At 44.6% G+C, this 25,207-nt stretch overlaps 1 protein-coding gene across 1 annotated transcript; it reads right to left on the bottom strand.

Moving 5' to 3' along the window:
- Positions 1 to 1,293: 1,293 nt before the first annotated feature.
- Positions 1,294 to 24,362, bottom strand: LOC118086418 (cyclic nucleotide-gated channel beta-1). Its single transcript, XM_035118002.3, has 20 exons — positions 24,282 to 24,362; positions 24,044 to 24,086; positions 22,176 to 22,464; positions 20,925 to 21,081; positions 20,127 to 20,243; positions 18,714 to 18,871; positions 17,377 to 17,496; positions 16,064 to 16,272; positions 14,342 to 14,392; positions 11,308 to 11,394; positions 9,974 to 10,038; positions 8,199 to 8,321; positions 7,834 to 7,975; positions 6,532 to 6,691; positions 5,751 to 5,848; positions 5,579 to 5,662; positions 5,020 to 5,138; positions 3,698 to 3,844; positions 3,341 to 3,518; positions 1,294 to 2,385 (listed from the first exon to the last, which is right to left on the bottom strand). Exons 3-20 carry the CDS (start codon positions 22,411 to 22,413, stop codon positions 2,071 to 2,073), a joined length of 2,568 nt encoding a protein of 855 aa, XP_034973893.1. The 5' UTR covers positions 22,414 to 22,464; positions 24,044 to 24,086; positions 24,282 to 24,362; the 3' UTR covers positions 1,294 to 2,070.
- Positions 24,363 to 25,207: the final 845 nt, after the last annotated feature.

The following is a 25,207-nucleotide window of genomic DNA, read 5'->3' as shown; positions in this document are numbered from 1 at the left end:
CCCAATGTAGTGTCTCAGAAGCGTCCAAAGGGCAGAGGTGTGATGTGTTCATGGGAGATTCCTCCAGGAACTTTCAGCCTTTGAGAACTCTCCTCCGACTGGTCTTCCCTAGGAAGCAAGCGGAATGCTTTTCAGGCAAATGGCTATGAGAAGAGGGATCCAGTTTGGTATTTTTCCCAGTTATTATGTCACAGTACTTGCTTGTCCATTCAGAAAGCCCTTCTGCAGTTTCCCAGCACTGGAGCTTCTAGGGACAATGTTAAGCCGAAGGCTACAAATCTCTCCAGCTATGTTCCTCTCTCTCTCTCTCATCTTTCCCATGCTACCTCATTTCCTACTGGAGATACCAGGATTTGGACCTGGGCCTTGATGCAAATGCTTTACTACAGTGCAAGAGGTCTTTTTCTTTTATGGTGTACCAATTTAGGCTCCCTTGCTGCCACCTACTGGGTAGCTAAATGATTGGCTCAGTAAGCCTACTGAGCGTCTTAAAACACATTCCTGTTCCCCTCAGTGCCATTTCAAGCCACATTTGCATTTGTGATGTAGAAATGTCCTCGACTGATCACATTACCTGATTTGTTTCCAGCAACCCCCTAAATTCCAATTAAGTGAAGCAGTCATCTGTGTATGTGTTGTCAACTGCACATGTGCATTGGCTGTCTGAGCTGTACACACCTCACTTTGACTTCAGCTTGCATTTTCAAATCTAATTGAAGCTGCTTTGAGGGAAAACACTTCAAACAGGAGTATTTCTTGAGAAACTACATGATAGATATGGATTGGGGCTGACATAATGTATACACAGCTTCGAACATCAGGCTTGGAAGCACACAGGAGCTGGAGTAAAGGGTAATGTGCACTCAGCCTAAATCCACTTGCTCATTTTCCATTCCATTTGCCCATTTTTTTGCCTATGATTCTTATTGCAAGACAATAGTGTTCACTTGCTTACATGGGGCAGATGTTATCAAGGGAGGCGTGTTCAACTAGATGCTTTGGTGCATGAGTGAATTTGCAAAAGCTTAACAACAAAAACACCCTTCTGCTAATGGTTTGCTTTTCTGTTTACCCAGGCATTTGGAATGTAATTAACCTTCCTGCAGACTCTGCTACTTTACATATGCTGTTGTTACAATACTGCTAACATTTTAAATAATTATTGTTGCACTGTGATTCTTTGCCCCTCAGCTTACATTGTAAGAAAAAGGACATTAAAGAATTCCCCAAAACACAGACATGACAATAGTCATTTGGACACTGGTAACAGGCTACAAGAAATAAGGAAGAGACTAGGCACAATAATGCCAGTTTATTAGGTCAAGGCTAGTGTACAGCTCTTGCTACTGCCTGGGGCATGCTGGCTGGGGATGATGGGAGTCCAGAACTCCTGTGAGGCATCAGGATGGCCAAGGCTGGGCTAAGCAAGTTATGCATGTACACTCCAGGGACTGAAATGCATCAGTTAGATGTGGAAATACAGCAATCCACCAGATCAATATAGATTTGGGCATTAAAGCATACCATTCCCCCCCCAAATGTTTGTAAGCAGGGCAGGGAGATCAAACAGAGGCAAAGGAACAATTTTCACCACATCCATCAAGGCTAGAACAAAAGGCAATGGCTTTGAAACCCCAGGAAAGTAGACTGGCATTATTAACATCCTATCTGCACTTGATGAAGTTGCCAGGTGAGGTTGTGAGAGTGCCTTGTGCAAGTCCTGATTCATGATGGGGAAAGTGTGGGAGAACAGTAGTTCAAGGAGGATGTCACATAGATGAGGGTGAATTAAAGAGAGCACAAGGGGTGCAAAATCCACATTCTGCCAAGGTATGGACGAACCCCCATACCTTGGGGGTGCAAATAATTCTAGACCTTATTTTAAAAGAGATGGATTTCCAGCCATCTTTTCATCTAACAACGTTGGAGGCTACATTCTGAATGTTGGAAGAGCCCAAGCCTATTCGTATTTTGCAGTGATCCATAGTCACTAAAGTGCCCTCCTCAGGCTATATGGCCTATGGCAGTGTCCTCCTATGAGACGCAAGGCAGTCAGCTAGTTGGACTTTTCTACTTAGTTTCGTCCTTGTCTAGGATCTCTACGGAGAGAATCTCTTCATCACCTTCAGGTGCTGGAGTTATGCAAACCGTAACAGAGTGATCTGAATATTTTGAGACAATTTTCTCTGTTCTGCTGCAGTCATCTGATTTTCGGGGACCAGCTGGTGAGCTATGACTGGCTGATGATTTAGGTAGAACTGATTTTCGGGAGCCGGCAGGTGATCTATGACTGGCTGATGATTTAGGTGGAACTGATTTCTGGGAACCGGCTGGCGATCTATGACTGGCTGGTGATTTAGGTGGAACTGGAGTGGCACTGGCCTCCTGAAAGACAAAGGTATCATGCTGGTGGTTACCTGAATAAGGGGCATGCTTAGTATCTGTGGCAGGGAGATGTCTGGCACAAGTCTGCCTGGAAACAACCCTCACCATTCCAAACATAATCTATCTTTCTAGTCCCTGTTGTGTAGAGACTCTCAGTAGTATTCAGAGAACAAAAGTATATTCTCACCCCATAGCCAAAGTGCTCCTGTTCAGGATGCTAGCCAACCAGTTGGGATACAGGCAGGAATCTAGGAGCTGTTCAGGGCTGAAGCAGCTCTCCCTCTTGACACCCACCTTTCAGCATAACAATTCAGGAAAATTCTGTGCTCCTAGTGTCCACTAAGCTCTTTGGGAGGAAGGGGTTTTAGTTGCTTCCTTTTCGTGCTTTTCAAAAAATGTTTGTATTTCAGCAAACATTTAGTTCCACTCAAGCCCATCACTACTTCAGTGACCTTGTTTTGCCATCATCCCTGTTGACACTGGGGCACCAAGCTTGCTGTTAGAGGAAGCTATAAATAAATAGGAAGCACCCTATTTATTTATATGTTCTAGTTTCAGCCCAAGCTTTGAAAACAGATGCCAGTCCAGAGCTCTTGCATAGATTAAGTCTTGCCTAGGGGAAAGGTTTGTTTTTTTTAAAAAGCTAGGGAAATCAGACACATTAAAACAAAGGTAACAAAGTCCCAACATCTCTAAATGAGAAGTGGCCTTGGGATGCTGGTGCTACTGAGTGGAATGGTGGCAGGGCAGGGCGATACTGTAAGTGTTTAACCATTTCCCTGCTGCTCATTATATTGTTTTTCAGCTCAAAAACAGCCCTCCTTTAGTTGCTCTTCCCCTGTGGAGTCCCAGCTGTAAAAACACCATGGAACTTCCTAACTTGTTAGGTTCTTCCACCCCATTTCCTGAGAGAATTCACTGTTGACATTTGCAGCTACTTATTCTGTGCATTTACCTGCATAGCTTTCAGCTCTTTCAATTTCCATCTGATATGAGCCAACCGCCCTTTGCCTCCCATCTTTCCTGCAGCGAATAAGGCAGCTTGGAAGAGCTTAGGAGTCCCAGCTCTTGGAGGAATGATGATGCCTTTGCTTTTGTCCTCCTTAGGTCTGCTGTTGTTTTTCAGCATTCTCCTAAGAATAGAAAGGGGAAACATGTATTTTCACCCATTGTTCAGGTGTTGGGAATATTAGGTGCCAATGAGCTGCTGAGCCTAAATTTCAACATGGACTCATGAAACTTTGGGCTTGATAGAGAGTGTGGCTGTGCGCACATAGCAAACATACCAGCACCTGGCTATCCTGCCGCTCACCTGGCCTTCTTCCGCAGCAGCTTCTGAGACTCTGGATAATGCACTAAAATTTCATTCAAATCTTTCTTTTCCAAGATGAAAAGGTTAGTAAATCCATGAGCCACAACATTCGCTGTGCGTCGATTTCCACCTCCCACAGCTAGTAAGCTAAGAAAAAGAAAAAGGCATCAACTAGGGACTCAATCTGGTTTCCATAACTCAACATCTGCTATTGAATACATCGGGGCACTAAGCTTGGCTCCATGCCTTTTTTCTTAGCGTCTCCTGAGGACCTCATTCAGCATCAATGAAATACCCAGTTTCCGACAATATCTTGTATGATTGTGCACTCCGCTAGATCTCGTGAGATCTCACCAAAAACCGGTGCCCCTGCCAGCACTGCTTCTCCACTGGCAGCAGAGGTGGCGAGATGCCTGTGTGGAACACCACCTCATGGGCTTCTGTTGCTTGAGGCAGTCACCTCACCTTGCCTCATGGGTGGGCTGGCCCTGAGCTAAATTGCTCTTCTGCATTTCCATAATGAGAGTTTTGCAGGAGGCAGCATGGGAAATGGGTACAGATTACTGGTAAGATGTATAATTTTTCAGGTGACATTTTTCAGGGCATCATAATTTGCTTTCTGGGTTCTGCACTGTGCATTCTGCATTCCTCATTAGGTGATGGAATTCTTCAGTGTTTTGAAAACCTCGTCTTTATAGATTCAGATTTCACTTTCTGTATCAATTCAGGAGAAGTGAAAACTCTGCAGGAATATGACTCATGGATAATTGAATTATAGCCTATTTCATGCAGATTTCTATGTCTCAAAGAGAGAGTTTCAATTGTTCAGTTGGAATGATCCCGTACTTCCCCTTTTTATTAGATAATTTATCTAATTTAATGTGCAATACTCCACTGAATTCTCCTATTATTATAGACCCTCCAGTCATTTGTCCATTTTTTGGGGGGGGACTTCATACAATATTGATTGATTAGGAGTGTATTTGTTACCCAAAGTATATTTAGCCCCTTCTGTAGCTGAAATCTAAAAATTAGATAGTTGCCATGTACATCTCTTTATATCCACTCAGTTTCAAGATTCAAGGGTGGAAAGGATAGTCAAAGTACCAATATTTCTTTGTTATCAGGACTTCTCTTAGCATCAGGGAAATCTTTTTCAGTTGAAGGAAAAAAATTACCTGAAAAATCTGCCAAACTCATTTTGGATGATAAGTAAGCAAGACTGTACATGACTATACTTTTATCTTTCTGAGCCCCTTTCTTTTCCTTCCTGCTGCCAAGCCCAGTTTCCTCCCCACATCGACATTTTTCATCTGTCTGACCTTATTTCTCCAAACACAGATCCAGCTTTCAAAGTCACAAGCACTGTTTTCCCATCAGGTCCTCCGAGCACCTTGACTTGACCGACTTGGATGATGTACATCTCTCTGCCAATTTCCCCCTGAAGTAACAAGGAGGAAATGTGTTCTTTGACTACCTAAGTTTTAAATGTTGTTCCATTTATTTTTATTGCTGCTTTCATGTAATAGAATCATAGAATTGTAGAGTTGGAAGGGATCGCGGGGGTCATCTAGTCCAAGCCCCTGCAATGCAGGAATATTTTGCCCAACGTGGGGCTTGAACTATCATTCCCAGGATTTGGGGGGGGGGGCGGAGGTGAGAGGAAGCCATAACTCTGAATGATGGAGAACAGTACTATCAAGGTATGGTGCAGAAAGTACCCTTAACCACTACAAACATTTTCATAGTTTGAAGTGGCCCCATCCAAAGTAACTGAAAATTGGGTACTTAAAATGTCATGAAAGTATTCCTCCAACCACCCCCCCCCTTTCCACAATTCACCTCAACCCTACTTTTCACTTCTTAGACAAAGCTGGTTACCTTCTTGCAGACATAGTCATTGGGCAGGTACACCACAGATCTGAGCCTTTTGAGCATGTCAAAAATCATTTGCCGGTCACAACCCTGAATGGAAAGGAAGGAAGAATCAGTTGGCTTGTACTAGCATGTCTGGATTTAAGTAAGCGAATCCCTGAGGGGGTGTGGACCATACCTGAAAGAGAGGCACCTTGCTAACAATGTCATAGTTCACATCAACTGCAATGTCCAACTTCATCTTCTCTGGCAGCTGCATCAGCAATTCCGATTCGTCTGCAGCAAAGGAAGTGTAAGGAAGAGTTTGCCTTTCCTGAAACCGCGGATTAGAGAATTGCCAGCGCACATATTTAAAAACTCAAACAGCAGCTGTTTAGAGTGGATGATTGATAACTAGTGGGATCTCAGGAGTCAGGGAGGAAGAATTAAACCTTTTCTCCCCATCAGTAGTCCAGACACCAACAAAAAAATCACTCCTCCAAAGCTGCTATTTTCATAGGAGAAAAGGGTCCTATTGGCATAAATGGAACCACAGCAGGGATGGAAAATGTTAAATTCCTCACCCTGCTTGTAATTCTCTCTCTCTCTCTCTCTCTCTCTCTCTCTCTCTCTCTCTCTCTCTCTCTCTCTCTCTCTCACACACACACACACACACACACACACACACCTGTGGCTGCTACTTGTGTCATTCAATTCACCCGAAATGTAAATTTGCATTCAACATCATGGCTAGTTTGGCCCTAAACTGGGGTACCCAACATGGCACCCTCCAGTGGTTGTTGGACACCACATCCCAGAAGCCCCCACAGCCAGCCAATAGGTAGTGGACAAGGATGCTGGGGACTGGGGCCAAGCAACATCCAGAGAGCGCCATTTTGGCTAGCCTTGACCTAAGCCGTATTGAGCAACCAGAGGAACAACTTATGAAGCCAATATTCAAAGCCCTAGTTCAGTCTTACCCAGCATGCCTTGAGAGTGCCAAGTGTACTCATACCACGTTTTGACTCTATTCTGAACAGATCGGGGGATTTTGTACAAAGCCATGTATCTAATTGTGTTGTCCATACAGCTCCGGTAGTATGTCTGTCCAGCGGTGGCAGCCCCAACAACATCTCTCATCTGTGTGAGATAAAGAGAAAACCATTCAGGGGTTTTTTTGTTCAGCATTGCCTACCTACACCATTGAACTATCTCTGCCTTCCCCAACCTGATGCCTTTAAACTAAAGCTCCCAAGCTCCAAGCTTCAGGTGGCTGTGCTGATGGAAGTTGGGCAGTGGGAGGTTGGGGAGCACCATTTCACAGAGGGCTGAGTTACTAATGGGAGTAAGTTATAGTTCCCAGAGTTCCCTGTAAAGAGGGACTGACTGTTAAGCCACTCTGGAAATTGTAGCACTGTGAGGGGAATAGGGGCCTCCTAACAACTCTCAGCACCCTTAACAAACAACAATTCCCAGGATTCTTTGGGGGAAGCCATGACTGTTCAAAGCAGTATAATTGTGCTTTAAATATATAGAGTGAATGTGGCCTGAATTAAACAATCAGCTAGGCAAGTAGCCACAAATTACTTCAGTCCTGAAATAAAACCAGAACTCATGTTGAGATGTTTTATTACATGAGAGTGTAGGGTAATTTCTTTCTCTTTCTTTCTTTCTTTCTTTCTTTCTTTCTTTCTTTCTTTCTTTCTTTCTTTCTTTCTTTCTTTCTGGAACATGATACCTGAATGATGGCCATTCACTTTGTAGAGTCGAGAGCCTGGGAATGCCTTGATGTTAACTTTATCCATGAATAGGCTGGGAAAAGTCCCAGTTTCCACACAACAGAGCCCAACACTTTCTAAGCATCTGCTTACATTCTTAATGAGTTTCCCCTTCACCAGCATTGTTTTAATGTGAATACTCCTCAACTCATGCCAGCCAGGGCAGAAAGTGGGCGAGTCAAACTGCAAATTTTCACTCTGCCGCCTCCAGACTGGTGTAGCAGAGATGCCTGAATAGCACCCATTGCCAATAGCCTGACCCCTTGCCACCCTCTAAAATGCTCTGTTTCAGGGGTTTATTGCTGGCCATCACTGGCACAAGGGTACTGCCAATGGTAGCTTCTGCCCACAGCTTTTGGTGGGCACAGTGGGGACCTCTGCAGTAGCAGAGGCACCCTGTCAGCAGAGTCCACTGCATCCTAACCCCCTCCAGGATGGCAGAATCGGGGCAGGGGAAGGAACAAGGATTGTTGTGTATTTAAAAGGCATGAGTTGTTTTCTTACCTGACCTATCATGACAGAGAAAGCAAAGACACCTGTGAAGTAATTGAGCAGCTGAAAGATGATCTCAAAGAGGGTCTCCGGGTCTGGCAGTCCTCCAATTGTTATCAAAGTCTTGACAGCCCAGTAATAACAGCGGATATAGCTTATTAAAAAAAAAAAGATATGAGAGGATAAGATACCCAAGCAACCGATCTACTAATGCTTTTATCCAATGAATTATACCAGCCTTCCCCAACCTAGTGCCTTCAAGATTTTTTGGCTCTATGATGCTGGGGCTGATGGGAATTGTAGTCCAAAACATGGAGGGCACTGTGTTTGGGATGGTTGGATTATAGCAATGCAAAAAGGAAATATATAATGAGTACCTGTTTCCTTCCCCATTGTAGACCCAGGCAGTTGAGCCCAATCCCTGAGAGGAGGATGCCCAGTAATATAAACATGAGTTCACATGTAAGCTGAAGAGCAGGTAGGCTGTAATCCTTACCACTCTACAAAGAGGGTGAAGAAAGATGACAATGTTAACAAAATACTCTTTAAGTTACTCTCTAAAACAATCTCACTTTTCATGTCTGCATTCCCATTTGCAACCTGTAGAGCCACTACTGCGAATTGTACTTAAGTTTACAATGGGAAAAATAGCTTATATTGTAGTGATTGTTATATGATAGGTAGTTACACTGGATATGCCAATGGAAAGTATGCAGTTTGGCCCTCCTATTCCATAAGTTTGCCTTCAAACAGATTTTTTTTAAAAGGAGCATCATCTATGTGCAACTTTGAAAAGGGTTTTTAAATGTGCAGAGGTGAGAAGGGGCCAGGAGTCAATGATGGTTGCTGGAGGTCTCCCTCTGAAAAGGCAGCCAGGGCAGAAGGCAGATTGCCATGAACCTAGTGAGTACCGGCACCTTTTCCCCCCCTAGAAAAAAAGACACTGGCCTTATCTAAAAATTTGTCTAACCCCCACCCAGTTTATACCATAACAGATTGGTGGCTTTAAAGTGCTAAGAAATGCTTGGTTGTTTTTACCTCAACAGCCTAACACAACTGCTGCCCTCTGAAAAAAATGTTGCATGCTGTGAATTCTGAAAATAATGGAATTACATTAGACTATGTAGATCAACATGCAGCTTTTCTCTTCAGAAGGTCTCAGGGCTCACCCAGGCTTCTGCTCATCCCACCGCTTTCACCCAGGGAAACCTGATCTTTACCGCTGAATCAGAGCAAGTTGGGTTTTCCTCTTAATGACACTTGCTCTGTTTTCCACACTAAAGAGTGGGTTTTATTGAGGAAAGCGGTGGGGCAAATGGAAAAACACTTGGATCCATGCTTTCTAGGCACAAGATATGTAAAGCGTGGGCAATCCCTCAGTTTGGGGGGGGGGGAATTCAGTACAAAGAGAAAGTTATGAAAAGGACAAGGGGATAAACAGAAGAAGATGGCTCCCCTTCATCACACATACAACCCAACAAGACAATGACAGAAATCCACCAACAGCATACAAATCAATATGGCTAACCTGATCCAAAACACCCACCCACCCCACTCACACATGAAAACAAAGACCACCACAGCCAATCACAAATGAACAACCACACCCAACCTCTCTCACCACCAAAGGAACACAAGCAAACAAAAGAGAACCTACACAAGCAACTCTGACATCAAACTCTACATATATTAAGTAAAATAGAAGCATCATCACCCAACCCCCCAAACACCCCCCCCCCGCCGGTCTACCTCTCTTCCCCTCTTCTTCCCAATGTCTCAACAAATGAAACTGATTTGTAAAAATGATAAATGGAACAAATACGAGAGAGAGACATTGCACATACTTTTGTAAATCAAGAAACCTTTAATAAAAATACTTTTTTAAAAAAAAAAGTGCGTGAAAAGATATTCAAAAATATGAAGGTCAGCTTCCTGAAAATAGGATTTTTAAGAACTGGGAAGGAAAATCTCTGGAAATTGTCAAAATAAATATAATAAAATTTTCAATCAAGAGAGAGAGAGAGAGAGAGAGAGAGAGAGAGAGAGAGAGTTATGAAAGGAACTAAAATGCTGCAATGCTCCTGAGTCTCCGCTCTTCCTATAGCAGCTGCATTCAAGAGTAAAGAGGGCCAGCATCAAAAGCTTACCTCACCTGTAAACGTATGCCTTGCTCAGAATAGCTTCAAGCCGATTGTTAAACTCAAAGAAGGCCATGTACTGTGGGACGGAATGAAAAGTACAGATGAGCACCAAGAGCAATTCAGGGACAAATGGAGAAATATTTTGCAATAAAATTGACTGGAGAAGCTCCCAGCACTTTTTCTTAATTACTGAAATAATGATTTGGTGGGTGTCCTTCAGCAGCACCTGAATCAAATTCCTTGAAAGTGCTTTTAAGGGAAGGTATCTGAAAGGTCATCAAGATCAGCCCACCTCCTGATGCTGGAAACCCACTGCCACAGAATTCCTAGCAGGAGGCTATCCAGCTTCTGCTTTAAAAGGTCTAAGAAAGGAGAGTCTGCCACCTTCCAAGGCAGTCTATGTTAGCAATGGAATTATCTGCCAATTTTGGATCTCTCAGTTTCTCATTTTTCCAACCTTAAATTCAGTTATTCAATTTGAGGGTTTTTTTAAAAAAAACCCTGATGAAAATTCATAAGCGGTTTAGTGTGAATTTCTCCCAATAATCACATGTTTATATGCAGTTTTGACTAATGTTCCCATCTGTGCCAGAAATTTCCTTTAAGATAATGCATTTTTGTCTGCCGCTTTCACTCATATAGTAATTTCTGTGCATACTTTCCCTTAAAATATGCATTTGTATAAACGTGGTTTCGGTGGAGAACTGCATTGCAACATTCAGAAAAGTGCAAATTTCGAGGGATGGTTCTGTTTTGGAAAGCATGAATTTTATAGACTCAGATTGAAATGTGTACTGAATCAAATTTGCCCACCATCCCAATGCCAACTGGCATGTACGATCAGCATCCTCACCCCCTACCCCCGTCTTATTTTAGTCAATGAAACCTGTGGCTTTGAGTCCTATGCTCTGGAGAAACAGAAAACAAATCTGCTCTGCTATCTTCTTGGGGCTCATCCAGACTTCCAGGCACAGGTCCAGACTATAAAACTGTGTCTGTGCTGGGTGTTTTGTTTTTTGTTTCTGTCCCAGCATGTTTCTCGGGGAAACCCTCATTTTACTGCAGAAAATGGGGGGGGGGGATAAAATGCTTAGGCATGGAGCTTTAAAGACTGGACCTGTGCCTAGAAACGTGGCACAAAAGCAAGTCTGGATGAGCCCAAAGTGACAGCCCTTCAAACATTTAAAGGTTTCAATAAAGACCTCAAGTGCATTTCCCACTTTCAGCAAGCCCAGCAAAAAAGGGAAAATGTTTTTCCTCCCCCTCCCTGTTTTGCGCATCTACTAAAACACAACAAAAAGAGTTTTGAAAATAGGTTGTAGGAGCGTAATTCATCCTGACTCACCTTTAAACAGCGAGGCAAGCGCAAGAGAGGATGGAAACCCACTTTGAGGTAAAGAAAATCCAGTGGAAGAAGGCAGATCACATCCATCTGGAAAGACACATACAGCCCACCCCCAAAAAAGATATTAGCAACTTGGTCTGCCACCAGTATCACTGCATGTAATTTGATGGACCTTTTAAATGGCTTTACAATACTTATCGTGTTTGTCAACTCAGCATCCCTCCTGTTCATGTGCGGAACTGGAGCTAGGAGACAGTGACTTGCCTCTGACCACATAATGGTGTCAGGCAATCCAAGTGGGGCGAATGCTTCCCATCACAGGCACAAAGAGAGCATTCAGCACCTGTTAAAAGGCCATCGTGCAGGAGCTAAGAAACCAGGGTGGTTTTGGAGGGCAAGGGAAGAGATGCAAGGGAAAAAGAGGGATAAGGTAGAGGCCGAGTGTGGTGTAGTAGTTGGAGTGCCAGGCTAGGACCTGGGAGACCAGAGCTCAAATCCTCACTTGGCCATGAAGCTCACTGGGTAACCTTAAGCCAGTCACTGTCTCTTAGCCTAACTTCCTTCATAGGGCTGTTGGGATTAAATGGGAAGGGGGAAGACCACAACACTCTGAGCTATCTTAAGGAAAGGTGGGATATAAATGTAACAATAAATAAATGAAACTAGAAGGGAAAGAGGCAAGTTATAAAGGGACATTTCTGCTGTCTCTGCGAGGACAATGAGGAGGGGAAAATAGGAAGAGGAAAAAGATGGAAGGGCCTGGGGCTCTTAGCCCCAGTGGTGAGCCGGAAAGAGGGAGGGGGTGAAAAGGCAAACAGGAGATGAAACAGTACAGTGCAAAGGGACAGCGGGGAGGAAAGATATTAAAGGCAAGAGCCTGGGAAACAGGAAGATGGGAGGAAAGACAGCAGGAGGGACAATGTTGCATGTAAAACAAAACAGAGTGGCATCCTGCAATGAAAGGGGCCAGCCAAACTCTTTGAGTAAGGTCCCCATCAGGAGAAACCACCAGGGGCTCAGAGCCTCAGGTGGTTTGTTCTGTACTGAGACCCTTCATATAATAATAATAATAATAATAATAATAATAATAATAATAATAATAATAATTTATTTATACACTGCCCATCTGGCTGGGCTGCCCCAGCCACTCTGGGCGGCTTCCAACTGAATATTAAAAACAGTACAGCATCAGACATTAAAAACTTCCCTAAACAGGGCTGCCTTCAGTTGTCTTCTAAAAGAAAAATAATTGCTTATTGTCTTGACATCTGCTGGGAGGGCGTTCCACAGGGTGGGTGCCACTACCGAGAAGGTCCTCTGTCTGGTTCCTCTTGCAATGAGGGAACCGCCAGAAGGCCCTCGGTGCTGGATCTCAGTGTCCGGACTGAATGATGGGGGTGGAGATGCTCCTTCAGGTATACAGGACCGAGGCCATTTAGGGCTTTAAAGGTCAGTACCAACACTCTGAACTGTGCTCGGAAATGTACTGGGAGCCAGTGTAGATCTCTCAGGACCGGTGTTATGTGGTCCCGGCGGCCACTCCCAGTCACTAGTCTAGCTGCCGCATTCTGGATTAATTGCAGTTTCTGGGTCACTTTCAAAGGTAGCCCCACGTAGAGCGCATTGCAGTAGTCCAAGCAGGAGATAACCAGAGCATGCACCACTCTGGCGAGACAGTCCGCGGGCAGGTAGGGTCTCAGCCTGCATACCAGATGGAGCTGGTAGACAGCTGCCCTGGACACAGAATTGACCTGTGCCTCCATGGACAGCTGTGAGTCCAAAATGACTCCCAGGCTGCACACCTGGTCCTTCAGGGGCACAGTTACCCCATTCAGGACCAGGGAATCCTCCACACCTGCCCGCCTCCTGTCCCCCACAAACAGTACTTCTGTCTTGTCAGGATTCAACCTCAATCCGTTAGCCGCCATCCATCCTCCAACCGCCTCCAGGCACTCACACAGGACCTTCACCGCCTTCACTGGTTCTGATTTGAAAGAGAGGTAGAGCTGGGTGTCATCTGCATACTGATGAACACCCAGCCCAAACCCCCTGATGATCTCTCCCAGCGGCTTCATATAGATATTAAAAAGCATGGGGGAGAGAACGGAACCCTGAGGCATGCCACAAGTGAGTGCCCAGGGGTCTGAACACTCATCCCCCACCACCACTTTCTGAACATGGCCCAGGAGGAAGGAGCAGAACCACTGTATGCCAGTGCCCCCAGCTCCCAACCCCTCTAGACGGTCCAGAAGGATGTCATGGTCGATAGTGTCAAAGGCTGCTGACAGATCCAGCAGGACTAGGAAACAGCTCTCACCTTTGTCCCTAGCACGACGGAGATCATCGACCAGCGCGACCAAGGCAGTTTCAGTCCCATGGTGAGGCCTGAATCCTGATTGGAAGGGATCCAAATGGTCCGCTTCTTCCAGGCGTGCTTGGAGTTGTTCAGCAACCACCCGCTCAATCACCTTGCCCAGGAATGGTAGATTTGAGACTGGGCGATAATTAGCCATATTGGCCGGGTCTAATGATTTTTTTAAGAAGCAGTTTAATAACCGCCTCTTTCAATGGGTCTGGGAAGGTTCCCTCATAGAGGAAAGCATTCCCCACCCCGCAGAGCCCATCGCCCAGCCCTTCCAGGCTCGCTTTTATCAGGAGATTCCAGATATTTGTCAGGTTCAGTCCTGTCCAGACCTTGAACTTAAAAGTCTCCTCAAAGTAGGACTGTTTGCAAATTTGCCTACCACATTTGTGCACATAAGTGAATTATATCAAAAACAAAACCACCGTTTTAATATTTGATTGTGGCATGGATGAGCGCTTCATATACCGTAACTAAAATTACTATAGTTGAACTAAATGATGCAACTCTTAATTTCTAGGCACTGATCATTTTACATATGACAGCCTTCCCCAAACAGGTGCCCCTAACTAGCTGGGGAGAGGCCCCAATGGAAGCTGTAGTCCAAAACGTATGAAGGGCACCAGCTTGCAGAATGTTGACTTAACACAAAGTAAGGAAAATGGTACAGACCTTGAAGCGGCCTGATTTCAGATAGTTCTTCCTCATGGCTTTTTTATCAGTCTGGAAGAGGAGGCAAAAAGAGAGGAGGCATCACCACTTGTTTCATAGTGGAAGAATGTGCCACCCAGACTGGCCGTCGGGCCGGCCCTGGGGCGCTGCCCGCCCCCTGTTGCGATGCCCCTGCGTCCGGTGGAGGCAGCCCCCGGCCCGCACGCCTACAGCTGAAGCCACTGAACAGCTGAGAGGCGTGCCTGGGGCCACCTCCGCTGCACCTCTCCACAGGCGCAACGCCGCCCCTGGTGGCCTGGCACCCTGGTGCCCCGCGCCACCGGACCCGGGCCTAGAGATGGCCCTGTCGGGTGTGCTGGCTCTTGGAAGTAGAGTGTTCGACAACATCTGGAGAGCACACAGGCTCTTCATTTATGGTTTGTGATCTTTAGTCACACAGGGTTTACACAGAATAAGAGGGCTCATCCACATTGGCCTGTGCCTAGAAAGCATGGGTCTGAACAATTTCCCCCTTGCCCCACTCTATTCCCAGGGAAAACCTGTTCTTTAGTGATAAAGTGGAAACCAGCATCAATCCATAGAAAACCCAAATTGCTGTTTGTTCCGAATGAGCACGAAAGAACTGTTTTCCCTGGGGGGGAAGCAGTGGGACAAGAGGAAGTGTGAATAAGCCCATAGAATTGTAGCATTGGATGGTTCCCAAAGGGTGCTCAAGCCCAACCTCCTGCAAAGCAGGAATCTCAACTAGAGAATCTCTGATGGATGGCCATCCTACCTCGGTTTAAAAACCTCAAATGAAGGAAAGCCCCCCACCTTCTGAGGTAGTCCATTCCATTGTGCAACAGCTCTCATCATCCTAAAAATTTTCCTAATGTTTTGTTGGTATCTCCTTTCTTGTAATTTGAATCTATTTGTTCAAGCAGCAGAAAACAAGCTTGCTCCATCTTCTGTATCACAGCCCTTTAGATATTTGAATATGGCTATAATCTGATATGACTTCCCCCTGGGGAAACCTGTGGTTTAGCACTGAATCAGAACAAGCTGCAATCAGGTTTTCTGCGGATTGCTGTCTGCTCCAGTTTAGTGCTAAGGAGTGTGTTTTCTGGGGGAAAGCAGTGGAGCAAAGGAATAGGACAAGCAGGAAAGTGTTCAGACCCATGCTTTCCACACACAAGACAAGTAGAAGTGTAAAAGGCCCTCAGTCTTCTCCTTATCCAGGCTAAACATACCCAACTCCCTCAACCGTTCCCCAGAAGGCCTGGTTTCCTCTTTCTCAAGGACTAAAGGTAAAGGTAAAGGTACCCCTGACCATAAGGTCCAGTCGCGGACGACTCTGGGGTTGCGGTGCTCATCTCGCTCTATAGGCCGAGGGAGCTGCTGTTTGTCCACAGACAGCTTCCGGGTCATGTGGCGAGCATGATTAAGCCGCTTCTGCTGAACCAGAGCAGCGCACAGAAATGCTGTTTACCTTCCCGCTGGAGTGGTACCTATTTCTCTACTTGCACTTGACATGCTTTCGAACTGCTAGGTGGGCAGGAGCTGGGACCGAACAACGGGAGCTCACCCTGTTGTGGGGATTCGAACCGCCGACCTTCTGATTGGCAAACCCTAGGCTCTGTGGTTAAGACCACAGCGCCACCCACGTCCCTTCTCAAGGACTACCTGACCCCCAAACGTCAGGGGCTAATCCAATAGAACAAAGGCTTTCTGGGTGTCACTTACTATGATATCTCCTCTTTGGACAAATTGCAGGCGGACCTGAAAGATGCTGATATCCAAAATGTAGATGAGGTCACAGAAATAGTCCACAGCCATCCAGTAATAAACATTTGCAGGTGTTTGGAACGGGAAAGCCCAGCGGACTGGAATCAGCCAGCAGTTCCAATTCCATGCCAATACCACAATGAAGAGCCACAAGATGTACATCAGATCTAGAATGGGAGGGGAAAACCCAGAACAGACTCAGGAGCTCTGCTAGTTGCCAAGAACTTATCCTGCTTCTCTTGTTTAGGACACCTCAATGGAACTATAGGAACTGAGCACAGCAGCATGGGGGTCCAAAACCACAGGACCTCAAAATAGAAGGCAAACCAGTTCCTGTGGGATCAGAGAATGAGAACTTTGTGCAAAATGAATTAGTAGTTCTCAACCATAAATGTGGTCCACGAATGTTCTCCGCTATAGTGCTTTTTTGCTATGAATGAAGTTGGTTAAGAGATGGAGCCATTCCAGCACCCACCTCTCAGTTTAATCGTGAACTCACTGGGTGGCCTTACCCTCCTCCTCCTGCCGCAGCCGGTATTGCTGCTGTGCCTATCACTATGTCTTATTTTCGGGGTATGGCTTATATTCCTTGAATGCTTAAAAATCCTGCTATGGCTTATTTTATGACTACGTCTTAAAATAGGAGAAACAGGGTAGATAAGCATTTATCTCTCAGCCTTAGGTCTCCATCTGAAAATCTGGGGACATCTACACACTGGCCTAGCTTCCAGGTAGGGATGAAGCAGGAATTTGATTCTTTCTGTTCACATTTGAATTGTTTGGAATGGATGAAACAGTCTATTTCTGGTCTGTGTCAATTTTGAATGCATGTTCACAATTCCGCTCCATCCCTTTTCCATATCAACCTCCAATATTTTAAAAGAGGTATGTAAATTTGTATTACAATACAAACACATGTGTTATGTCACAAGGTACATATTTAAATATAGAAAATTTGTGAATTTCTAAATGTATTTTGTACTAAAATGCACCTTTTAAATGCATTTTGGTATTTTGTTTTATTTTTTAGCCGAAAACTTTATAGTGCAATTTGAAGGAGCGTGGACTTATGCAAAGGATCATTCAGGAGGTTTGAATGAAGTTGAATGACTTTTAAAAAATGGAGTTCACTGCTTTATCCCTCTTGTGCCTATTTCCAAAAAGAGATGCTCAGCATCAAGCAACCTGCCCATCAGCCGCTGGCCACCCCCCTCCCCCGCTTAATATTCTACAGTAGGCTCTTCGGTCAAAAGCCCATTCCAGGTACTCACTGGTGAGTGGGTCGATGCTGCTGGGGAACTGGCATTTTCTTGCACGTGAGGGACTGTGCTTCTTTCCACCCTTCTCACTCGCTCCCTCTTTTTCTTCTGGAGGCTTTTCTTTGGAAGGTGCTATGGGAACAAATGGAGTAAATGAAAACCAGGCAAACTTTGGAATCAAAACCATTGCTTTTAGCCAGCCTTTGATCATCTTAATTAATACAGTGGTACCTCGGTTTAAGTACACAATTGGTTCCGGAAGTCTGTACTTAACCTGAAGTGTACTTAACCTGAAGTGAACTTTCCCATTGAAAGTAATGGAAAGTGGATTAATCCGTTCCCGACGGGTCCGCGGAGTACTTAAACTGAAAGTACTCAAACCGAAGCGTACTTAAACCGAGGTATGACTGTACTAGATGTGTGGAGGCTGCAGTTATTTAACAGTGAGGGGTGGGTGGGAATCTCTGCACATGCTTGGACACTCTGATTGAGCCAACCTGGTGCCCGCCAGATGTTTTGGACTGCAGCTCCCCTCAGTTCAAGCCAACTAGGGTAGATGGGACCAAGAGTCCAAAATGTCTGGAGGGCATCAGGTTGGGAATTGCTGCTTCTGAATCTTTAATCATTAGACACGGAAGGCCTGGGCTGTTTTCCTCTATGTACTTTGGTGCTCAAGTTACCCATCCTCTGGCGATGGTCATGCCCCCCCCCCGACTCACACCCAGAGTCAGTTTTACATGCAACTGATTTCTGCTTCACCTAGAACAGGCATCCCCAAACTGCGGCCCTCCAGATGTTTTGGCCTACAACTCCCATGATCCCTAGCTAAGAGGACCAGTGGCCAGGGATGATGGTAATTGTAGTCCAAAACATCTGGAGGGCCGAAGTCTGGGGATGCCTGACCTAGAAAAACCTGGTATCAAAGGATGGAGAGAGAGAGTGTGTGTGTGTCTGGAAAGTTGCTGCGTCTATTTGCTAATCAGCAAGGCCTTTGACACAGCAGCCATCAGGGTCAGCCATCAGGGTCCAGCAAAGCTTATGCAGCCCATCCTAAGGAAGTTGAAGAGAAGCTTAACTCCTGCTGCAAAGAGCTAGTTTGATTGAGTCCAAGCTTTGCAAAGCTTATTTATGCTTCAGTTAAATAAGTGCACTATGGCTTCAGAAACCTCAAAAGTCATGTTGCAATAAGCAATTGGCAACCCTTGAGAAGGAGCTTGTCAGAAGGCGACAAGGAGCAGAGAGACGTTTCAAAAATAGGTTGAATATCTTTTACCCCCTGCTAGACACAGACAGCCCCTGAAAAAGGAGAGCCTTCAAGTTTTGTAATAGATGGCGCTGGTCTCACTTACACGCCACGGGGGTTTCCTCGTCAGAAGAAGCATCTGGGTCAATCAATTTCTCTTTCACTTTCTCTGTTCGGTCCTTAAAGAGACGCACCAGTTCTTGCAGACGGTCATTGATAACTGCACTGTTTTGGCTTGCTGTTGAGCTGCTGCGATCTGGCAAACTATGGTGAAACCAGGCCAGATATTATGAATGAAAACTTTCCCATTGCTCAATGCTGTAATCACCAGAAGTGATATTATGAATGAAAACCTTTTCATTGACCAATGCTATATTAATTAATTCCAGGCCCAATTTTAGCAAGTTGTAGTGAAGGAGGGACCATTTCTCCTCATATACACCTTTTTTAATGCCTAATGTACCAATTTTCGCAAACAATTTTCTCTAATATAATACAGTTTTGTATGTTGTTTTCAATAATATATGCATTTTACACTCTTTGCTCTAATATACACATTTTGCACTTTGATAGTTTTGCAAAATTCAGAGAAGTGTGGATTTATCCATGTTTCAAATCATGGCTTATTTTGGGAATCGTGAATTAGGTACATAAATTGTGAACTGAAACCTAATTTCTCCCACATGCCAAACTGTAGGGCTTCTCCATCCTGGTGCCCTCCAGATGTTTTATACCACAACTCACATCAGCCCCAGCCAGTGTGGCTATGCTCCCATCAACTTCAGCATCATATGACTGGGATGGCTAGCTAGGACCAATAGCAGCTGTAGTTCAAAATATCTGAAGGGCATCACCAAGTTGGGATGGAGGCTATAGGCAGATGAATTATAGGTGTCTTACGGACTGGTGGGTAGCTTTTCAGTGTGGCTTGACTTTCATTACAACATTCTTTGCTTTGCAGCCTGGAGCACTGAAGTACACTCTAGTGTAGTCTGTCATGCAGACTTCCCCTGCAGCCTTTTATAAAATAAGGAGGATATGGCTATCAATGACTAGTAGTTATGATTACTATGCCTCTGAATATCAGTTACTGGAAGCCACAGGAGGGCAGAGTGCTCTGGAGCTCAGGTCCTGTTTGCCTGTTTCTCACAGAGGCATCTGGTTGGCCACTGTGAGAAAACAGGATGCTGGACTAGATGGGCCATTGGCCTCATCCAGCAGGCTTGTCCTCAGATCGTATAAATCTTTCGCCTTTTGCTTTTCTTATGCTCTTAGTAACTGCTGGACACTTACAAGGGAAAGCACATCTTGCACTTTTTCTAAAAACGCTGCGCTCGTCTTGCTAACCCTACACTGTATCTGATGTTTATGGTCTGCAGATCAAACAAACTAAGCTACTACATGCTAAAGATGCAGCGAGGTCAAAATAGCTCTTGTTTGATGTAAACATACTGCAAAGATAACATGTAAGAACCCCAGAAGGATATAAATGCCACATATAAATTAAAGTCTCTAGTACCAAAGTGATCCTTCTCTCTGTGGACTGGAAAGGTCCGGCCAAGCTTTGACTGGTGAGGGGCTTGGAGATGGCACTTTCAGTTCCTCCACACTCTCCTCCTGGGAAGAGCGTTTCCTCCTGAAATGGGGAAAAAGAAAGAGGTCAGGTATTTTTGAGTACACACAATCAGAACATTCTCTCTATTGAAAAAAGTGAGTCCTAAATTTAGTCCACACTGATAGTATCAATGTCTTGCTGTTGCTGCCTTAAAATAGCAGCTTCAGCTGTGAGATTGTCCTTGGCCCTGGCAGCTCAGCTGTGATCACTAACTAATATTATTTGGGAGACAAAAAAATTAAGATTTGGAGAACTAATAAGGTGCAAGCAGATTAAAGGTTGCCCATAAAAGGCACCCCGAGTCTTAGTAAGAAACCACTTTTAACAGAGCGGCAGACAGATTTAGGACACTTGACAGAAAAACAAAATAATTTCCCAACCAGCAACAAAGAAGTTAGGGTAATACAACAAAGAAGTTAGGGTAACCATAGGGTAATGCAGCCTTTGCTGGCCTGTTGCCCTCTAGACATTGCAGATTTACAACTCCCATCAGCCTTAGCCACTGGGAAGATATTGGATCAGCTCTGACTTAAGCTTTAAACCCATTTATGCCCCCCAGCTGTGTACCCTAAGGTATGCAAATGATTATCCCAGGTTTGTATCCCAGTTCCAAGTCAATGCTCCCTGATAAATTAAGAATCTGCATGGATTCTAAATGACAGCTTTTTGGACTTTAGGTTCTAAAACATTATGGGTTCATACCTATTGGGAGCCTTGGCTATAACCGGCACAGCGAGGGTTTGGGGTTTCTTTGGTGGTGAGGTCTGAGCACGGCGGGCAAATACTGGCAGCCCTGAAGAGCCATTCTTGGGATTCCTATTCTTGATGTTCACAGTGGGGTATCTCCCTGATGGTCGTCCTTTGGCAAGAAAATATATGAAATGAGCCAGAGGAAAACAAGAAGACAGATAAAAACAGTGGCTACATCACTAGCAGAGGCTCCTCATACCAAAATGTTCAAGGTGAAGGTCCTTTACTGATCAAAAGATACCTGAAACTACAACCTCCTAATTCCCACCTGTATTTTCAGACACCTCCTTCCTTCTTCAGTAAACATAACCACCTCTTAAATGTCCTATCCCAGGTTTTATACAGTTTCTTTTCTATGCAATTCAAATTATACTATGGCCAAAGTATGTAATAAATTTTGTGGGTTTTTAAAAAATTAAAACAGAGTTTTAGTGTTATTATTTTTCATGAACCAATTGAAAATATTTTAATTTTTAACACTTTCAACTGATTGTGTTGATTGTACGCTGTTTTTGTATACTGATTGTAATTACATAGTATATAATTGGTTGAAATAAAATAAATAAAATTTAATTAATATTTGGAGTATAAATTCTAGTTATAATACCCTGATAAAGTAAATGTTTATCTTATTTTGTTGATTCTGTATTATCATGTTAATCTGTGTCATAGATTCATATTGATACCCTTTTGTATTTAGATAACTATCTTGTAGAACTAACAGGAATAATTAACTGGAAGGTATAAATGCATTCAGATGTACAATTATTGCTATGAAAAGTTAGGTACATTATTCGAATATGACAAGTTGTTTCAAACACCAAGAGGTTTGATTATTCCTTCCTGTAGTGATAGGAAGCACATACCGTATTACTTTCCAGAGATAATAACTTAGTGCAAACTCCAATCAAGCTTTAATGCAATATTTTTAAATATACTGTGAATTATTATTTCTTCAGAATTAATTAACTTAGCTTCTTCAAAAAGCAGCACATGGCTATTTGCAAAAGGGCTTTCAAACATCCCCGCACTGTGCTTTGAAGTCACAACAATGGGACTGCCTCACAGCTACACGTCTGGAAGTTCTGGCTACTGGATGTACACATATTGAAGCAGACACAAGAGACACACACAGGCAGACGAAGCGAAGGAAGCCTGACATACAAAGCTGCACACACAAAGCCATGGCAAATGCTACGTTACCCTGGGTGCGAGAGGACGACCCTTCTTCCTTCAAAAAACTGGGGTTCGTCACACCAGCCTTTTGCTTTCTGGCGACAAGGACAGGGATGCGGGAGGAAGCGGCAGTGGTGGAGCGGTAGCTGGGGACATTGGGCAGCTGGTCAGCCAGGCTGTGACGGGAGGGGGAGGAGCTAGGATGACTGAGTGGATTGTCATGCACCAGGCGGGCTAACTCAACGTCGCGGTTTTGCTTGGACATGGTGGGGCTAGGCAGCTAGAGGCTCCAAGCAAGGGCCAAGGGTATCTGAAGCTGCAACAAAGCAAACATAAAATCACATGAGAAAAACGGTGTTGCTCAGTTCCAAACCAGCAATTGTGTGTGTGTGTGTGTGTGCGTGCGTGCGCATGCGCGTGACAAATACACAATAATCATTAACCACAGTATGATTTCATTTACAATTTGTGCAACTTCAACCATATGCAGTTGAAGGGAAGTTGGTTGAAATTACGCAAGTTAAATACATGCAAGGTGGAGAACTTTTCCTACGGTAGCATGGAAAGAGCTTTTAAGGCCTCCACCTTGCTTGGGGGGCAAGGACTGCTCAACATGCTGGCTCTGGAAGGCTAGGGATGCTCACACAGGGGTGGTTTGAGTATACTTGTTTTCATATACATTTGGAACCCTTGGAACTGAACCACTAGGTAAGATGTGATTATATGGTTATAAGTTGGGGGGCACCCTAAACCCAAGAAATTAATAAATGGTAAGATTTTGTTTATTTAGGACAGGCATCCCCAAACTTCGGCCCTCCAGATGTTTTGGACTACAATTCCCATTATCCCTGACCACTGGTCCTGTTAGCTAGGGATCATGGGAGTTGTAGGCCAAAACATCTGGAGGGCTGCAGTTTGGAGATGCCTGATTTAGGATATGAAGGGAATATACAACCAGCAGATGAATTCCTGGGCTAGGGTCATTAAAAAACAATACAGTGCCATTGAGGGCCATTGGCAATGCGAGAGAACTGTCCTTCCCCCCACCCAAAGGTATGAAGACAGAGAGGAGATTTGGAAAATTGCCAGGGTAACTGGGCCTTGGATTCTAGCACTGCACTGCTGTGAGGAACAAGTTCCTCTTGAGATGACCATGCTGTAACATCTGGACTGCATGCAGACTGAAGGTACAAATATGTGGATGAGTCTTATTTCTTAAAGCTACAACAGCTTCAAACACGTCTTCAATTCTCCAAAGGAGCACAGGCCCTGGTTGAGGGCCAAGACCCCTGGAATCCTTTGCACAGCTTGACAGGGATTGGGGTGGCCTGTAACAATACTGTATTTTTGAAGGTGCACAAGCATGCAAATGGAGTCACTTCAGGGGTGGATTTTGATGTGGCAGTTACACCACAACTCGTTCCCCAAAGAGCTTGTGCAGCTTCAAGCTGTTTTACAGGCTCTGTCCCCTAAAATGTTCCTTATTGCCCTGTTGGACTTCTTGGTCTCTGTGACCAGCTTTGCAACAGGTGGAGATTTCATGACCATGATGCAACCTTTTTGCTTTATAATTCAACATTCACGTCTGTGTCTGCACACTCAAGAGTCATATGCTTGCCAAAAGTGTCCAATACCAACCTTCACCAGCCCGATTCCACCCAGATGTTTTGGACTGCAAGTCCCATCATCCCTGGCCACTGGCCATACTTGCTGCGATTGACAGGAGTTGTAGCCCTAAACATCTGGAGGGCATCAGGCTGATGAAGGCTGCCTTAGGCCAAACGCTCTGTGTATGCTCACTGGAAGAGAACAGGACAGCTCTTTCCTGCTCAGAGCTTTGTGTCCACATTGCAGGCCTGCACAGGATTGGACCAGGCACATTCTATATACAGTACCTTGAGGTGTAACTAAGGCTGCTTCAGTTTCTTCCTCTTCTACCTTAATTTAAAAACAAACAAACAAACAAACAAACAAACACAACATTATTCTGTCTTTAAACAGACTTTTGTTATGTTGTGGCAGTGTGCCCCTTCCCTATTTTATAAAGCCATCTTATGGGGCCATTTTAGGGGACAAAAGACCGGGTATAAAATAGCTTTTATAAATAAATAAATAAATAACCAACCAACCAACCTGTGGAAAAGGGCCTAAGTTGGCATCCAATCCCTTGACTTTGCCTGAAGCAGCTACCATGAAGGTGCAGCTATCAGAGGCACCCCTATAAGGGACGAAAGAGAGACAGTCAGACAGCAATGATTAGCAAACCCTGAAATCCCAGAGATCTTCTTGTCATATTGAAGCTAATGTGTGTTAGAAATGCCCTGGAAGAATAAGGAGATTTACAGGGCGGCTTTCCATCTGAATATTGACTATATAGGCCCACAGCAAAGGTGGACGGTGCCTGGTTCTTGGCATTCCTACTAACAAGGATGACTCCCTCCCCTTCTCAGGCTATGTTCATACAATATACTTAAAGCACTCTGTTACCACCTTAAACAATCATGGCTTCCCCCCAAAGAATTCTGGGAAGTGTAGTTTGCGCAGGGCGCTTGTTAGGAGGCCTGACAGAGCTACAGTTCCCAGAGTTCTCTGGGTAGAGGGACTGACTATTAAACCACTCTGGGAACTGTTCTATGAGGGGGAATAGGGGCCTCAATACTATTTAAACTTGTAGCATGGTGCTTCAGATGTATGGTGTGAATGTGTTCCCCCCCCCTCTGCCTGTCCCCTCAACACTGTGTCAACACACCAGCATGACAAAGAAACTGAACGCAAGACAGGCCTAGCAAAGCAGATCAAGTCTGGCCTCTGCCTCCTCCTTTGTCCATGATTGCACCCCGTCCTCTCTTCTATTTAAATGAATTGGTGCTGGGGAGAAGGAACAGCAAGAGGTTGTTTCCAACTAAGTTTTACTCAGAGTAGTCAACACATTCAAAAAATTTATGGAGCTAAGTTAGTCAGCTTTGTTCATTTGAATGGGTCTGCTCTGAGTGGAGATAGCTTTGGATGTAGCCCATAGTGAGGTTACCAGACGTCCCCGTTCCCGGGGACAGTCCCCC

This window comes from Zootoca vivipara, chromosome 6, assembly GCF_965207765.1.
Source record: "Zootoca vivipara chromosome 6, rZooViv2.hap1.1, whole genome shotgun sequence".
Lineage (NCBI taxonomy): Eukaryota > Metazoa > Chordata > Lepidosauria > Squamata > Lacertidae > Zootoca > Zootoca vivipara.
The sequence above is the reverse complement of the archived record's forward strand: the minus strand, read 5'-3'. Positions and strand labels throughout refer to the sequence as shown.

Bases quoted from the DNA above. Each gene is read 5' to 3' on its own strand.
- LOC118086418 (XM_035118002.3), bottom strand. From the start codon at position 22,413: ATGTCCAAGCAAAACCGCGACGTTGAGTTAGCCCGCCTGGTGCATGAC. The intron at 17,497-18,713 runs GTAAGTGAGACC...TTGTTCCCATAG, and splicing joins CGAGGAAACCCCCGTGGCGT to CACCTTCCAAAGAAAAGCCT. The intron at 2,386-3,340 runs GTAAATGCACAG...TTTGTCTTTCAG, and splicing joins AAGAGCTGAAAGCTATGCAG to GAGGCCAGTGCCACTCCAGT.